Genomic DNA, 17,918 nt, shown 5'->3' on the forward strand with positions numbered 1-17,918 from the left:
GTACTGGGGACCTGCTGACAGGGCACAGGAGGTCCTCTCTGTCACGATTCGTTGACTTTTCTCTTGCTTTGGTATTTTTCCTGGTGCCATTCCGTGAGGCCCCTGAGTGCAGCAGTGAGGGTTAAGACCCTATACTGTTCAGATGGTGATGACGTCATTGCTTCCCACTAGCCCACTGTGTGCTCCAGCTGTTCAAGAAGGCTGTTCCCCCCTCCAGTCTCTTCAGCCTTCTTGCAGGTTCAAGGAGCAAGTCTGAGTTTGGAGGTGGTCGTACGCTTAATCTTTCTCTCTAGTTTTGTCCCCACTGCTGGTGGCAGAGTCCTGAAAGGAACATGGCAGTTCCCTGTTGACTGTGCTCTGGGTTGAGTGGCTCATTAGAACCTGGAGGCAGTCTGCCCAGGTATTGGTGTGGCCAGCATGCCTCAGAGCCACTGTCACCTGTCCCTAGTTTACAGATGCATTTCTTGGTAACTCAGAACTTAACCGGCCTGCTTGCTTTATGCTGTGGTTTCTTCTATAAGAGTTTTTAGGTTCAGCACACAGCAAGTCAGCTATGAGCAGCTACAACTAACTTGAAAGAGAAGCAAAGTAACAGCCATTTAAAAAGGTTTCTCCTAAGGTTTTCCTAAAAAATAAAACAAAACAAAACTGAAGAGATGTCTGTTTTAAACCAACTTGTATTGTCTGTGAGAAGCTGCCTGGGGTTTGTTGGCACCAGCAGGAGTCTCCATCAGGAGCAGCGCCCCTCCTGCCTGCCACAGCATTTCCTGGCTTTGTGAACAGGGCCTGGCTACATACTTTTGCTGTATCCATACCCTATAAATTTCTAATAATAACATGCACAAGAAGCAATGGTTAGATACAAGTGAGACTGTGTACATGAATCATAGGACTGAGCTAATGGGTTATCCTAGCTGAGGCCTGAGACCCTCTCCTTTCCCTAAGGAGGGTGGGAGTAATCTACTACTGCAGACTTTTGCTGGGAGATATCTGTAGGGATCCCTGATTTCAGAACCAGCCACAGGGTGATAGGAAACTATGGGAGTCACATGGTTGGATGAAGGGACAAGGCAGAAATAGATAAATGACTTTTTATTTTATGTGTATGGGTGTTTTGCCTGCATGGCTGTCTGTCATGTGTGTGCATGTATGTCATGTATGTATATCACGTGTACAGTATGTGCAGAAGCCAGGAAAGGGCTTCAGATCCCCTGGAACTGGGTTATAGACAAAGCCACCAAGTGCGTGCTAGGACTCAAACCCAGGCCCTCCAGAAGTGGAGCCATTGCTGAGCCATCTTGCTGGCTTCAGTTTATTTATTCTTTGGCACAGGTTCTTACTTTGTAGCCCAGGTTGGCCTTGAACTCAGGATGATCCACCTGTCTCAGTCTCCTGAGTGCTAGGATTATAGACCTGATTACATGCCAGGCAAAACAGCATTTTAGAAATAGTCTTTTAAACATGCATGCGGTCACCCACACTTTGGACACTGTCATTTACTAAGTAACAATCATGAGATCACTTTAAAAGCTCTCTGGTCTCCTTTCCAACTCCTCCCACACAGCTAGTAGATTTATTCTTACATTTCCTACCATCGAGTGAGAACTTCCCCCAGCCCACTCACCTTCTTTTTTTCTTTATTGTTCATAAATGTTAGTGTAGACAAGTACAGGGAGCCAAGAAACCAACCCACAGTGTTTAGTCTCCGAGGCTCCAGGACTGTGTATATTTGCTGTGTGGTCTTGCTAGGTTACTCTCCTTAGTCAAGAAACTAACACTCCAGAGGGCAGAGAGGCCTCAGGTCCTGATCATGCTCACAAGCTGAGAGCCACACTGGGATTCTTCCACAGAGGCTGGGTCTTGCTGGCATGGTGGTGGTGGTGGAGTCTTAATTCATTGTGAAGGAGACTGTCTGCAAGCTTAGTGTTCTGTCGAGAGGATTGCAATAGGATGAAGGGCTGTATGTCTCACTATAAGACAGTCCCTCTTTTGACTCTGAAATGTCTGTTACCCACCTGTGCCCAGCAGCTGCCCAGCTGATGCGTGGGTCTGCCTGGAAGAACTCGTTACAGGTGAAAGAACAGCCAGAGAAATATTCAGGTCAGTTTGCAGAATGGTGTTTCTACAAGGGACCAGAGAGAGGGTCTTGCCTTAGCTTTATGAATAAAGAAAGCAGAAAAATGGGAGCTGGAACTACCACCTCAAATATGTCGATTTGGACTTCAGATAGGGCACAGCACATGCAAGAAGGTGGATTCTCTGAACTCTCCTGTATCCTCCAACCAGGGAAGATTGTACAGATGTCAGAGAGGAGATGGGGGAGTCACACCACACTCACGGTGCCACAGGGCACACCTGGTTTTGTGAGGACCCATTCATCTTTCCCTCAGATCACTTCTTTAGGCCCTCTGTGTTTCCCCCTCCCCGGGGCATTTTGCTTCCTGATCCCCCTGCACTCTGGTCCTTCCACTTGGGGGATCTGCCTTCTGTGAGTTTGTTTTATTGACCCATTTATTTATTGCTGCCTCAGAGGGCAGTCTGCTACAATGTTGAGTGTGTGACCGTTAAAAGCTTGGGCTGTGTAGCTTGAATAAATCTGGGTATGAATTCTTATGTGACTTTGGATAACCTCTCCATCTTGAAGCTGGGTCTGAAAATGAGGCCTACCCCAGAGATGCTGGAGATGAAATGAGACGACTCAAGCCAAAAGCCTTTGGCACAGTGCCTAGCATCCATACGCACCACCTGCTGCCCTTGGTTTTGTGTTTAGTATTAAGAAAAATGGTGTGAGGCACTCTGGGTTTCAGAGTGCAGCTGCAGCCATGCCCCTGTAGGAGGCCACTTCCAGACCCCTGGAACTGAACTTGAAGCTTAACCTGTGGTCTGATGGTGACCAGGGAAGGGAAGGCTGTTGCAGTAGAGCAGGTGTGTGGTAAGGAAATGTCCTGGTTTTACACTTTAGAGAACACAGATAATCAGGCGTAGATGGTGCTGTGCTGGAATTCAGCCCAGAGAAGCTGCTTGGGACAGCTGCTGCCTTTTATTTTCTAAAACAATATTATAGTTGCAGGGGAAATCTGGGGGCTCTGTATCCAGCCCAGTGATAGTTTTAGTGGACTATCTGGGGGCTGGCAAACACAGGGTTCTGAGATCATTCTCTGTGCCTTAACAGCCCTGTGGTACACCAAGCCAAGGCTGACCACCCACATACACTCCCCTGGGGCCTGTGGAAGGACTGTGCTGGGTTTCTGCCTTTAACCTTTGTCTTCAAATCTGAATCTGCTTGCTTCTGTAGTTTAGGTTTGAGTGCCATGAACTTTCCTCCTAAAGTTAAAATAGTTATGTTCTCTGTCTCTGTAAGTGCTCTGTGTGTGTGTGCGCGCTTGAGGAGGTCCCAGTGGTACATTGTTAAGAATTAGCCAGCAATAGACAGTTTCTCCCTTGAAGTTTACTTGAAGTAATATCTCTTACTTATGCTGGGAAGCAACATAGTGTCCCTACAGTCAAGCTTAGTGGTTAAGCTTGTAAACTTTCAGCCAGTCTAAGACACTGAACTCCCTTCCATGATTTGGGTGAGTGCCTTACTGTCTTTTCTTTTCCCATTTGTGTGTGTGTGTGTGTGTGTGTGTGTGTGTGTGTGTGCATATGAGTGTTCATAAATATGGAAGCCTGAGATTGAGGTTGGGAGTCATTCTTGATCATCTTGAACCTTATTCATTGAGGCAGGTCCCTCTGATGTGGCTGGTCTTGCTGGCCAGCTGGTACACTACCACACCCACCTAGCATTTACATGGGCTCTGGGGATCCTAACTCTGGTCCTATTTGATGGCAAGAGATTTAACCACTGAGTCATCTCCCTGTCAGTCCCCTGTCAGTCAGTCCCCTGTCAGTCCCCTGTCAGTCCCCTGTCAGTCAGTCCCCTGTCAGTCCCCTGTCAGTCAGTCCCCTGTCAGTCCCCTGTCAGTCAGTCCCCTGTCAGTCCCCTGTCAGTCCCCTGTCAGTCAGTCCCGTCAGTCCCCTGTCAGTCCCCTGTCAGTCCCCTGTCAGTCCCCTGTCAGGTCCGAAGGGATCTCCATCTCCCCAGATTGTGGTGGTTAGACAAAAGCCAGCATTGCTCCGGAACTTGTAAAGAGGGTTCCCCTCTACCAAAATAACCATTTCCCTTATCATTGTCAGAAGGGACAAGTGTCTGTCTGTGTGGAGGTGATGAGTATTAGCGTACCAAAGGCGTGCTGTCCATAGGCTCCCTTAGAAAGTCCTCACTGACATCCTGGCTCTTCTCAGCTCTTCTAACTCCTCATCGCTACACTTTTCTAGCTCGTGTGCTTCCCTCCCAGCTCCTCATTCTCCATAGGGCACAGCTAGTCTGGCTGTGCGCCCTCCTGCTCCTTGGTCTTCATCTGTGTCCTACCCGTCTCCTCTGCTCCTGCTTCTCTTCTGGTCAGGCCCCGTCTGCTGGCCATGTTCAGTCTACTGCTCTTTCTCCCTGCTCTGGACTCTTCCAGATACTTCTGGCTGTCTCCCCCCCCCAACCCCCCTAAAAATGACATGGAGTGGTCATGTCTTCCGTTTATATACCCCTTTTAGCACCTTTTCTATGAAACAAAGGTATTGTCCATCTGCTATGGGTGCCTGCTTTTCACTGCCAGTGACTTGCTTGCATTGAGGGTGAGTGGCTTGGTGCCCCCTGCAGCACTGTGGGGGTCCCCCTCTCTAGAAAGGATGTGTATCATCTCTGCCACATGTTAGCCCCATCACCCTTCTTTTTTCTTGCCTCAATTTAAACCACACTGTGTCTTTCTCTTTTCCTGGCTGTGTGGAGGGAGACATCCCTTGTGTCTGCTTTTTGCCAGCATGTCCGACGCTTGACTTGCGTGGTGTGTTTGTGTCAAGTCTCAGCTTGGTGGGGTGTCACACCTAGAGGACGTTACACATGAGGGTCATCCCGTTGCCTGGCTGTTGCCTTTTACATCTTGCCGCTTTCCCGCTTTTCCTTGGAGGAGCCCCTGGTTAGGACTCTGTGATCTGCATTCTCTTGCTCTCTTCTTTGGTTGCGCCTGGCCTCCAGTTGGAAAGAGCTTGCAGAGTCAGTCTTGTGTAATCTTATCCTTTAAATGTGCTTCCTTGTCAGCCCCAACGTTTGCTGAATGAGTCTCTGGCCTGCCGTCGGTATTTCAGGCTTATCTCCTGGCTCTGCTGGACAGGAATGCACAATGAATTAATTGAGTTGTTTTCATTTCGCTTACTGCCTCACTGAACACCTGCATGGTGGATCCTGCCAACTCCCCTGCCTGCTACCTGATTGGCCAGCTGTCCCTGCCATGTTAGTTCCTTGCTTATATCAGAAATGTCAGTCTTGACTTTTGAAGTCACTCGAGCGTGTTGTTTTTAGTTTAAAGGCGCACTGCATGCTCTTTCGGTACCTACCATCCCTGTGTTCCCACCATGCTGTCAGCTTTATGGTCATGGTGACCACAACCCTTGTGAAACCTGCTGAGGATGGAGGATGCAGGGCTGAGCGTGCTCCCCTGGGTTCCCAGTCTTACTTGTCTTTCCGCGGCCTCCTTTTGACCCTGTCTTACTTAATGTGCTGTTGCTGCTTCTGGCGTGACCTCTGAAGAGATGTGGCAGATGCGGCTTTAAAGACTGAAGAGGAATCTTGATCAGTATTTGGGGTTCATATTATTCCACAGGTAAATGTGGTTTTACCAAGAACAAGAATGTGAAGAATGAATACAGCCCAACCATAGATGCTGTCCTTGTCTGTAGGCTGTGCTGTCCCTTGCTGGTTTTCCTTGATTGAAATATCCCAGAGCCTGCTTTGTGGTTCCTGTAGTGGTTCTATTTCTAATTTTTCAGAAGCATCCTGTGGAGGTTTAAACGAGAATGGCCCTCATATCCTCATTTGTTTGGTTTCTTGGTCCCCAGTTAGTGGAACTCTTGGGGAAGGACTAGAAGGTATGGCATTGTTGGAGTGTGTGGCCTCCCTGGAGGCGGTGTGTCAATGAGGGTAGGCTTTGAGGTTTCAAAAGACCAGGCCCGGCCCAGTCTCATCCTCTCTCTGTCTTCGGATCAGGATGTACAGTCTCAGCTCCTGCTCCAGCACGTGCCTGCCTGCTGCCATGCTCCCACCATGATGATCATGGACTGATTCTCTGAAACTGTGATCGAGCCCCAATTAAATGCTTCCTTTTATAAGTTGCCTTGGCCATGGCGTCTCTTCACAGCAACAGAGTAGTAACTGAGACCTCCATACTTTTCCCCATAATGGCTGTACTGGGTTACAGTCCTACTAGCAGTAAATAGGGTTCTTATCTTGCCCCAGTTGGGAAAATTCCGATAGCTCTATGTGTGTTCATGGAGGTGCGACTTTCCAGTGGCCTCACAAGGATTGCTCTGGGGTGAGGCCCTTCACTCTGGCTGCAGGAAGGGAGTGTGGAGTTGGCTAGCAGGCTGGGGTCCTGACTTGTCCCTGTGTATCATAGGCAGATTAGTCTGGGGAGTGCTCTTTGTCTTCTCGGCAAGTTTAAGGAAGGCCTAAAATTAGTGTGTCCCATTCGGACGGTCAGGAGAGAGTGGATGGGAACTGCTGGGCATGCTGCAAGTGCTTACCCAACGGCCATCTTCATCTGCGGTTACGAGGAGAGAACAGGCCATATCTGGAGAGAAGCAAATGCTAGAGACCGAGGGTAGGCATTAGCCATCCACCATGGTTTAGCTTAGTCCTTGGGGAAAAGGGTAGAAAGGACCTCGTTTTGTAGACTTCTAAGAAGTCTCCATAGTCATGTGACATCTGTGAAGGACCACCTGTAAGACACTGTTCCTGGCACAGCCAGTTCTTCAGAGCAATGAAGTCAAACGAAAAGCCAGATGGGTATCAGTTAAAGGATCAGGGAGTCAGGCATGGAGACGCATATCTGTTTCCCTGTCACTTGGGAGACCGAGGCAGGAGGATTCAGAGTTCAAGGTTGGCCTGGTTCTAGAGTTAAAAACGGAAGGGGAACGCAAGAAAGGAAGAGGACAGGCCAAGTGCCTTGCTTGGTCTCTCTTCCCAAGGAGCTCAGCTCTTACAGCCTGCCTACCACAGTTAGACAGGCAGATACACACACCCATCCCCTCACCTGCATACACAGACACACAGACACACAGACACACACACACACACACACACACGCAGGCACCCCCACACACATGCACACAAGCACACACATGCGCACGAGCACACAAATGTGCATACACTCACACACACACACACACACACACACACACACACAGATGCACTCACCCATATCTGCCCCTCCCCTCCCCCTACTGTCTCATTCTCACAGTACCATCACTACTGCAGCTTTATTAAGGCCTAAGGAAGGTTCCCTTGGTCCACGGTGAGGGGAGGGTGGTAAAGGTGGGAGAGCAGAGTCTACTTTTATTGGGAAAAGCATAGTTTTGCTTTCTCTTTGGTTTGCCTACACTAGTGGTGTGGGCTGTCTAGTTCTGGGATATTGTTGTTCGCAGCTGAGTGTGCTGAACCTCTCTTTTCTCATCTCGTTTTTGCCAAACATCTGAGCTGCTGTCTTGTGGAAGGTTGATTGGTTACCATCAGTGCTTTATGGTTAGTGTCCACCTGCTGGATCTGGCGAAGGAAGACGTCCGTGGGGAGCAAGGTTTATCAGGGAGCGTACAGGTTTTGCTGTTTCTTCTCTCTTAGCTACGTCCTTTCTTTGCCCCACTGATCAGAATTTTTTCCTCTGTGACTTACACACACAAGAGTTGTAGACAGTAAACACTGTGACCTTTAATGACTCCCTGGGCTTGCCTTTCTCATAGTGACAATAACAGGAGATGAGGGGGCATTTCAACTTCCACGATTGTTTTATTAACTGCTTGGCACTAATGAATCCACTGCCCTGAATATCATTAATTTTCTAAACAAATTGTGCTGTGAGCACAGTTAATCTTTCAAGTTGTAATCTCGGAGTTGCTTGACCTGACCTATGTATTTGTAGGAAGTGAATGAGTGGGTCTTAATAAATTATGGCCTTTTGTGAGCCTAAAGAGGGCTTTTTCTGAGTTAATTATGTCCCGGGGAGCAGAGAATGCCATCTCTAAGTCAGACAGGGTGTTCTCCATGTCTCTGTAACAAGGATAATGGTGCTAAGATTTTAGAATAATTGCATGTGGCTTTGGCTTTGAGGTTAAGTGGGTTCAGTGCTGGCATGACTCAACTGCATTGTTCTGAGTGTCACTGTGTCACCAGCACAGTGGAAGTGGCTGAGGATGACAGGCACTGACATAGGTCCTTAGCTGTGAGGCAATGTGACAGTTGTAACCCCTGCTGTAAGAATGGTGGCTTCAGGAACAACATCAGGGTGTGACTGTAGAAACTGTGCATCTGAATGTGATATTTCGGACCAAATCAATTAGTTTTTTGTGAGAGTTAGCCACTTGCTGCTGGATGCCTCTCTGTGCAGGTGACAGTGGTGTGGGGGGAAAGTACTGTCTTCCTCTGATCCCACAGGCTTAACTTGCCCCTTCTTGGATCACCAACCAATGGTACCCTCACTACTGCAGTTGCTTGAGAGGGTCTTTCCGTTCCCTGTCCCTCACTAGTGCTCCCCAAGACCTGTGGGCTCTGCTGCTCCTACTCACGCCTGGCTTCAAGCCAGTGTTTCACAACGTAGGTCATTACACTAGATTCTGAAGTCAGGTTTCAAAGATACAGGAAGGAAGAGGTGGCATGGAAGGTGTTGGAGGTTCTGCATGTCGTGAGGTTGATAGGGATGGTGAGACTCGAGTGTAACATGGCTTTGTGAGCCAGGGCTGACATGGTGAGGGCTTTGTGAGCCCTGACTTAACTCATCCCAGCAACAGCGCAGAGGACGGTGCTGTTAGGGTTGTCAGTGTTGGACAGTTGGCAAAATCATCTTGGGACCTTAAAGCTGGCCCAGGGTCACAGGCAGTGCCACCGTTCCAGTGCAGGCTGTGTGTCCTGTGTGAAGGTTGCCCTTAAGTACAAGTTGGAATGGCTCTGTGTGACAGGGCCCTCTACACCCATCCACACTTTTGAAAAGTGCGGATTGAGCAGTGCCTTTCTTCAGGGAATCTCTAAAGAGCCCATGCACGTCAAAGAGTATGCAGTCTGTAGTGACAAGGCCCCGGGCCTCCGGACTCTACCTGCTTCCTAGATCCTCTCTGCTGACTGTCTGTCTTACCCACTGGTTTTTAGCACCTAGATAAACTGCGATTTGAAAGACCTTGCCTTTGCATCTGTACTGTTGACCCCAGACTTGGGCCTCTTTGTGACTTTCCACCATTACAAGTTGGCTTAAAACAGCCATAAAGAAAGTTTCTTGTTTACTTACTGTCTGTCTGAGGGCACTGGGACAAAAGCATGCCAAGGAAATACAAGACATAATACAGAGCTGAAGAAGAGGGAAAAGTCAAATTGATCATTTCTGTCAAAACAGTCTTTAATCATCTTCCTGCCTGGCTTCTCTAGGATCCATTTAGTTGACTGTCTTTATCTTGTTGATGCAGTCAAAGTCTTTTTGGGTTTTATTCATTTGTTTACAGGCCTCTCAACATCTACCTCAACTGGATGCTGAGGTTCTGATCCACATTCATTGGGCATGCTTTCCACTCTGCTGGCGTCTGGGAAAGTCTTAGACCTTAGATCAAGAGAGCAGTTCAGATCTGGGGAGGTGGCCCTGTTGATAAAGTATTTGCTATGTGGCCATGAGGACTTGAGTTTGAATTCTAGTACCTACATAAAAAAGGCAGATTGCTGTGGTATGCTCTGGGTAAGACATAGGAGACCATGTATCAGAAAACAAGGTGTAGACTGACTGAAGAAAACACCGGAGATTCACCCCTGGCCTCTCCATACACATGTATGTACACATACACATATACACACGTGCACACGCATGGACACTTGAGTGTGCACGAGCACACACACACACACACACACACACACACACACACACACACACGAGCAAGTGAGCAGTTGAGCAGCTGTCTGCTCCATAAGCCATTGGGTAGTAATAGCTGTTAGCTCACATCTGGGTGATCCTGACATGGGAGTGAATGAGGTATGAATGGTGTCTGGCATTAGCCATCCTGTTGTCCAGGAAGCCAGTTGTTTCTTTAACCTTTCCTGTCTTGGGTCTCTTGCTGGACAGAGTGCCTTTGTGATGCAGGCTGCCTGGCACCAGAAAGGCCACGTAGACTCCGGCCTTGGGTCAAGGGCAGCTCTCATCAACTGGGCATGTATGATCCTGGCCAAACCCATTCAAATTCCTTTTCCGTATCGAAGATTTTAGTGAGTTTTGAAACCTTGACAGCTGGCCTTGGGAGCCCTCTGGCCTACAATAGGTGTTGACTGGAAAACCCTGGATTCTGCTTTGGCCCTGAAGTAGAAGCTGCAGGGATAATCTCAGGCTTGCTTCCCTGCGCCAGACTGGGCTCACAGTGCCACCCTGCTATGGCATCTCCGCCCACCCTCCTAGGAGAGGTGATGGATCCCTCATTGTGAGAAGAGGAAACTGAGGCCCTGTAAGCTTGAACAAGTTGCCATTGTGTTCCATCAGGAGCCTTTGAGAGTTAGCAGAGAGCTGTGTGGGCTGCCTCAGAGTTTGTCCTATGCACTCTAGGTTGGAATAAGCAGATATTTCCCAGGGGACATTCTTGCTCAGGAGGTCAGCCAGACCTGGCTCTGTGGAGCAATCCTTCACTCTGAAAATGTTCCCTCTCTGTTCCTCCTTTCCCTTCTCCAAAAGCGGGGTGCAGTGTGTGGAGACTGGCTGCAGCCCACAGTCAAGCTCTGCCACAGAGGCCAGTGTCCTCTCCTCACTGTCTGTCCTTCCCATTTGTCTCCTTTGGTTATGTCTGTCTTTCTGCCTCTGTCTATGTGCATACTGATCTACCCACCTATCCTCTGTCTGGCTTTGGTTTTGAACCAGTGTCACTCTGAAGCCCAGGCTAGTCTCCAGCTCTCCCTAAAGCCCAGGCTAGTCTCCAGCTCTCCCTGAAGCCCAGGCTAGCCTCCAGCTCTCCCTGAAGCCCAGGCTAGCCTCCAGCTCTCCCTGAAGCCCAGGCTAGCCTCCAGCTCTCCCTGAAGCCCAGGCTAGCCTCCAGCTCTCCCTGAAGCCCAGGCTAGCCTCCAGCTCTCCCTGAAGCCCAGGCTAGCCTCCAGCTCTTGCTGGGCCCACTGCTTGCCTCTTGAGAGCTGGGATTGCAGCAGTAAGCTTCCTTTTCCACGTTCCTGCTCCCCACTGGCTCCTGTAATTTTGTTTCACAGACATGCCTGAAATGCATCTTGATTTATGCATTTTGAGAGATTTAAAGCCTTGCATTTTGTTGCCACGAATTCTTTCACTTTGCAGGATTTGGTTACAAGTCTGTTTTGCAAGACCTGGCTTTTCTTATTTCTTCCATCATTAAACTTTAATATTTCCCCATTTCTGCTCTTTTATAGAAATTTGTATTTCATTTTTAGGGTGTAATAACGGGCCTTTGGTGCCCTGCAGTTTGACTTCCCGTCGGATCTATTCCTAGAATCATACATCTATGGGGTATAGCGTGCTTTTGTTTCCTTCTCTGAGGCAGGTCTGCCAGTGGCAGTTGTGGGAGTTAGTGCACCTCAGTTGCTTGCCTCTCAGAAAATCAGTTGTGAGTGCCCACCAGTGTCGATCGGCCTCTGTTCTTCCATTCCCTGACCTTTACCGGACTAGTGTTTAGTTTTAGGACTCTTCTACCTAAGTCTCAAAAATTGATGAGGTTTTCCTGAACAGTGTGTGTGTGTGTGAATATATAGGGCAGGGGTCTGTATGTTGACAGTGTCTGCATGCACAAATCTGAGGATAACCTTGGGTATTGGTCTTCAGGTTCCTACTAAGCTCTAGTTTAAGATCGTCTGTCATTGGCCTAAACTTGGCCATGTTGATCAGGCTGGCTCACCCACAGGCTTCCAGGGATTCGCTTATCTGCCACTCATCTGACCACTGTACCCAGCTTTGTACTTGAGTTCTGGGGATCCAAGCCAGTCCTTCTGTTCTAAAGACTTTTCCCCAGTTAAGCCATCTGAATACCTTTGATTTATACAAACCATGTCTAGAAACACTTATACCTTATGAATTAGAATATTTATAAGTTAAATATAACAACAAGCAAATTTCATAATATCTAGATATCCATTGTACAGTTGTGCATGGGTGGTATGCATGTTTGCACACCTGTGTCTATACATGGTTATACGTGTGTGTGTGTTGTGCATGTATGAAGAGGCATGCACGTAGAGGCTTGAAGTTGGTGGGTATTTTCCTCAATCATGCTCCATTATGCTCCATTAGGCAGAACCTCTCACTGAACCTGCAGCTCACCAGTTCCAGCTAGTCTAGCTAGCTGGCTTGCCAGCCTTTCCTTTCTCTGTGCTGGGATCTCAGGATCATGGCTGCCAAGCTTCATGTGGGCTTTTGGGATGGAAACTCCTATTCTTGTGCTTGTGTGGCAAGTGTTTTATTCACCAAGGTGTCTCTCCAGCCCGATTCACATTCCTAATGAAGTAACTGTTTCCAGCACAGCACATTTAGTAAGAAGAGTTGCATTGCTTACTTAACTGAAGCTATTGTGGTCTCAAGGCTTCTGCATTCATCCTGTCTCAGGATCACCTGGTGATCTTTTGTTGTGTGGCGCTTCATCTCAGTTGCTAACCTGAGAGAGAGAACCTCAGTTGAGGAATTAACCCTACCAGATTACACGATGGGCATGTCTGTGGAGAACTCTTGGTTAATGATTGATGTAGGAGGGCCCAGCCCACTGTGGGCGGCACCATGCCCAGGCAAGTGGGCCTGGGCTGTATAAGAAAGATGTCATCGTCTTCCTCCCCCTCCTGCTCCACCTCCACCACCTCCACCACCACCTTCTCTTCTTTACGGTAAGGGCTGGATAGCTGGTGTGTAAACAGATGAGACACTTAGCATGCTATCCCAGGGTTCCAGGGGTTTGCTTTATTTTTTACTTTTTTTTTTTTTTTTTTTTTTGTGATACCACCAGGCATTAAGCATGGAAGGATTTGGGAATGCTCAAACAGGTTTTTAGTTCATGAATGTATGTGTTTTTTGTTTTGTAAAATCTTAGAGGAGGAAGGAAGCTGTGGAATGGAGCGTATCTCAAGCTGTGTGCAAGTAAGCTGTGAGACTTGCTTTGGCGGCACGGCTCAGGTTTAGGGTTCTTAGGATGTTCTTCAGGTTACAATCATGGGCCTTGGATTTTCTCTTGAAAAGCCCTGCGTCTGGAGTCACAGGTAGTTGTGAACCTGATATGGGTGCCGGGAGCTGAATTCGAGTCCTGGAAGAAGCCTTTCCAGCTCTGGCCTTTGCTTTTTACCAGATGGTAAAGTTGACTGCTGGTGTTCTTGCTTGGCCCACATAGTTAGACACCTCTAAGCACTAATACACCGAGAAGTGGAGGGGTGAGTTGGAGACACCAACACACACTGGCCAGTCACACTAAATCTGTTGTTCTCCGCTACCCTGCCTCTAAAGCTCTGGCTTGCCCGTAGGCCCCTCTCTGGATACTGCTGCTGGCATTCTTGTGATCCAGATAAGGATGTCAACTGTATTCCAGGCTGAGCCAACCTCCAGGGCAGCAGGTTGGAGTTGTCTTTTTGGCATGTGAGACATTATAGGTGAGGCCTTGGCTGCTGATTTTTTTCATGTGGTGGCCTGAGATTGAATTAAGATGATAATTAGGGAACTTTGGACCTCTTGATTTTTAGTCTTTGTGATTGAGTTAGATTTGCAGAAATATCATGAATTGCTAATTTAAAAACCTTTCTTTTCTTTGTAAAAATGACTCAGGCTAATTATAGAAATTGAAAAAGTATAAGAAAGCGTAGTGCTAAACAAGTTTCTATTCAGGGATAATCACTAAAAACATTTTGTTGTATTTGCATGTATTTTGTATGCATAATTAAGCTCCTTGTGTGTAAATTTTGATTTCTGTTTTCTCTCCTGCATTGGTTGCAGCACTCTACAGGGGTTTGCATGGGTTTCTTATAACTGCCGTAACGGCTGTCTTCCCACCTGTCAGAGTGGCTCTTAACAGCGTGAGTGGCTAGAGACCTGAGTGCCAATTCAAGGTGCAAGCAGGACTGACCCTCAGCTGCCTGTAGGGTTAATTGTTGGCTCCTTGCTTCTGCCAGCCATGGCATTCAAGGCTCATTCAGGGTATTGCTGGGTTTTTTTGTTTTTGTTTTTGTTTTATTTGCAGTATTGGGATTTGAACCCACGCCCAGGCTTCAAGCATGCTAGACAAGCACTCTTTCTGAGCTGTTATCCCCAGACTCTTTTTTTTTTTAAATTTAAACTGTGTTTCTAATATTGAGAACTAAGTTTCACAGACTAGGTTTACTCCCACTCGGGCTTTTGTTGGCCTGAATCTGTGCTGGCTTGGTCTCAAGGTTGTTGATAGTATCTGCAGAGGGCTTGTTCACATAAGGTTCCATTCGCAGCTTTCAGGATAGGGCTTGCCATCTCTAGGCTGTTGTTCAGATTTGTGAGAAGGGCTCTGAGGCTGGCCTGTGTAGGCTCAAATCCCAGAGCCCTCTCACACATGCCAGATTACCTTGAGCAAGAACCTTGGTTCTCGGCCAGTCATTTTCTGATTGAGAAGTTGAAACACCTACATGCCTGAGTTGGTTTAGCCTTTGATGGGGTGAGGGCGCGCGAGTGTGTGTGTGTGTGTGTGTGTGTGTGTGTGCGTGTGCGTGCGCGTGTGTGTGTCTGTATTACACTACTTTACATGCTTAGTGTAGTGCCTAGCTCAATTAAGGATTAGCTGTTATTGCAGTTTTTTTATGAAAAATTCTGCATAACATGATTTTTTATTTTAATAGCTTAATATTTTTTATGAGTCAACCACATTTATTTACCCAATAATTTCCTTTTGTTGGCAAGAAGTCTTTCTGTTTTTTACCTCACGCATAAGGCTACTGTGGATGTCCTTGACTGTCTAGTTTTGTTCTGTGTCAGTTCTGTTTTCTACTGTAGAATTTGCAAAATGGAATTGTGGCTTCAAACGGTGAATGTGATTTTTTAGCTTTTTAATCAGTGTGGTGAGTGGCCTTCCAGAAGGCTCACACCTGCTGAGTTCCTGTCGGCAGCTGAGAGCTGAGAGAGCCTGTGGTCCTATCAGCTGTGGAACACTAGCCCTTCCAAGTCTAAAGTGTAGACACTGCTGCCTCTTCTGAAGTTGTCCGCTGTTAGGACCGGGTGTGAGTTTGCAAAGGGTGTGAGTTTGCACTGGCCTTCTGTTCTGAATGGAGTCCTGTTCTGCTATGCCTCCTAGTTTCAAAGCCTGAAGGCTTCCAGAGAGTTCATAAAGTCTGTGAGGATGAGTGTTTTAGAGAACACACGCTAACAGCAGGGTGACTGCAGTCTATAGTTTTGTTCTTGTTTTCAGACTTGGACATTTAAAACTCTGCTTGGTGGTACTCAAACAGAAGAGACTTAGCTTTGTGCTAAAGCCATGTGAGGTCCCGAGGGATGGGGAGAGGGCAGCCGTGTAAACCAAGAACCAGCTGCCTGCCTCCTTTCCTGCAGTGATCACAGACTGTAGCCTGGGCCACCCTCATCCTGGCTTCTGGGTCATGGAGGAAGAGTGGGGCTCTGAGCATGATCCCAGGGCCCTCATCAGAGGCCCATTTGCCACAGTGCTGCTCAGGCTATCGAAACTGGGCGAGCTTATTCTCCCCAGCTGTGATTAATATGAAGGTACAGTAAATCCAGTAACTTGCCTGAAAGGAATTCAGTAATAACCAAGCCACTTTGCCAACATGAAGACCTTGGGGTAGAATCGTCATGGCTTAGTCAGGAGACCCCAAATGCCACCTCACAGACTCAGCATGACTAGGTCTCCTGACTAGTGAGAAGATGGGAGGGAGCAGAGGTGCCAAGGAATGCCTCTGTCCATCGGCGCTGGCCCAGAGGAGGAACCTCTGCAGGGAATGTGTGTACGCTGCCTTCTTGGTTTCAGAATAAATCTCTGCCTCTTTAAACTCCTCATTTGGTGGCAGTTTGCTTCAAAGCTCATATGCCAGTCTGTGTTCTAGACAACAAAACGGCTCGTCTGACCAAGTGCCAGCCTAGTGGCAAGAAGGCTTCTAACCACCCTGTGCTTGCTTTGTTACGCTGCCACACGGGGTTGGTGGCAGGTGGCACTGGTTTGAGCATTATTTGTTCCATGTGTAAGTCTTGTCATCCTCTTTGGTTTTTGGCTGGGGAAACTGAGGCCTGGGAAGAAGCAGTGGCAGGACAGAGTCTTTGCTGCTTGGGATAAGTAGGGAAGGATCGTCAGGCAGTAGAGCTACTCCTTACTCTACAGGCCAGCTGTTGTCCCTGTCACCTACTCCACCAGCATCTGCTCATGAAAGCTGAATACCTGAAATCATTGAGCCACTGAGTTGTTCCCCAGACACAGTAGCTGGGCACATGGTAGCCAGTAAGCCAACTTCAGTAGACAGTGGACCTGCTGAGGCTGAAGGCTATTCGGGTCTCTTCATTCAGATTTCTAGCCCACTCTTCTGACTTGGCAGTTTTGGCCATATCTTCCTTTTGGAGCCAATGTAAACTATGTGTTTTCTGAGTGGTCATTGCCTTAGAACAGTGAGGTCACTCCAGTTCTTATGTTGCCCAGTGGAGTATGGATGCCTTGACCTGACGTTTGTGGCTGTCAGAAGAGTCGATTGCCTTCTCCTTTCTAGTCTTGCTTCCTAATCCTGCCTTCAGTATCTTAAATCTCAGAGCCTTACCAGTCTGCTGCACAACGCATGGGAGCTTGGGCTCTTGAAGTGAGTGTGACTCCTGATTCACCAGCACTATAACTAAGGGGGAAATATGGCAAGTGGTAGAAATTGGCCAAAAGTCTGGGATGTTCTTATGTGTGTATTTGTGTGTAAGTGTGCATGTATTTGTACATATGTGTATATGTATGTGTGTATATGTACATGCATATGTATATGCATGGCTCTGTATAATTCAGTAAAATGGGAAATATATAAAGTAGTGTTGTTTACCATCAGGTCAGTGAATTCACATTAGACTGTCCATTCTGTCTGAGCCACCAAAAGAATGTTTGTGTTTTACAGGCCCTACCCTTATTATGCCCGCTTCCCTGAAGTGGGGGAGGGGCATAATAATCTCGAATGCTTCTGGGATTTTAGGAACCATTTTTGGCTCTGCACTCTGGGACTTTTTCCTTGAATATTCTTGAGACAGCACCATTCCCCCCTCTTTTCTTTCCCCATGTTTTTATTTCAGATTCTCCTGTTTCCTCACTCTCTGCTTCCACTTCCTTCGCAGTCCGGCCCAGGGTCTTTTATTTTACAATAGTGACTGTTGGCTGCAGGAAACAGGAATGTCCTCACGCCAGTTTAAGTTGGCAGAAGGTTGCTGAGGAGTCTCAGGAATGCAGGGAACAAACTCAGCAATCTGCTGGGAGTGTTGGTAGGAGGCCCCCAGCTGGGGCTGTGCCTCTGCCATAGATAGGGCAGCACACTGGCCGCCCTTCACCTGGTGCTTGGGGAAGGAAGCCCTTGTCAGCCTTCTCAGCACGGACGGGAGTCAGGCTGGGTAGCTCGTTTTCAGACATCTCTTAACACTTTCACTTCTAATTTCCCAACAGGAATAACTCAGGTCACGCTGACTGGAAATCAGTTGACTGACATCAGTGAAGCAGTGGTTCCTGAGTTTGAAGAAAAGGTAAAAACTCTACTCATTCTTGGGGGGATGGCAAACATGCCCCCTCTCTGCTGGGCCTCTTCTTGCTCATCAAAGACCTCCCTCAGGTGTCTGCCAGGGGCTAGTTTAGAATTAAGGTTGCACAGGAGGGGGTCAGAGGGGAGGTTTTAAACTCACTGGTTG

The 17,918-nt window shown here is 47.8% G+C and overlaps 1 protein-coding gene across 4 annotated transcripts in view; it reads left to right on the forward strand.

Moving 5' to 3' along the window:
* Positions 1–17,918, forward strand: part of Smco4 (single-pass membrane protein with coiled-coil domains 4) — a 76,821-nt gene that overhangs the window by 39,509 nt on the left and 19,394 nt on the right. For all 4 annotated transcript variants that reach the window (XM_006510043.2, XM_011242409.3, NM_001359604.1 and 1 more), the window contains one exon: positions 17,680–17,756. In XM_006510043.2, the coding sequence (XP_006510106.1) occupies positions 17,680–17,756 (77 nt within the window). The remainder of the gene's footprint in view (positions 1–17,679; positions 17,757–17,918) is intronic.

This window comes from Mus musculus, chromosome 9, assembly GCF_000001635.26.
Source record: "Mus musculus strain C57BL/6J chromosome 9, GRCm38.p6 C57BL/6J".
Lineage (NCBI taxonomy): Eukaryota > Metazoa > Chordata > Mammalia > Rodentia > Muridae > Mus > Mus musculus.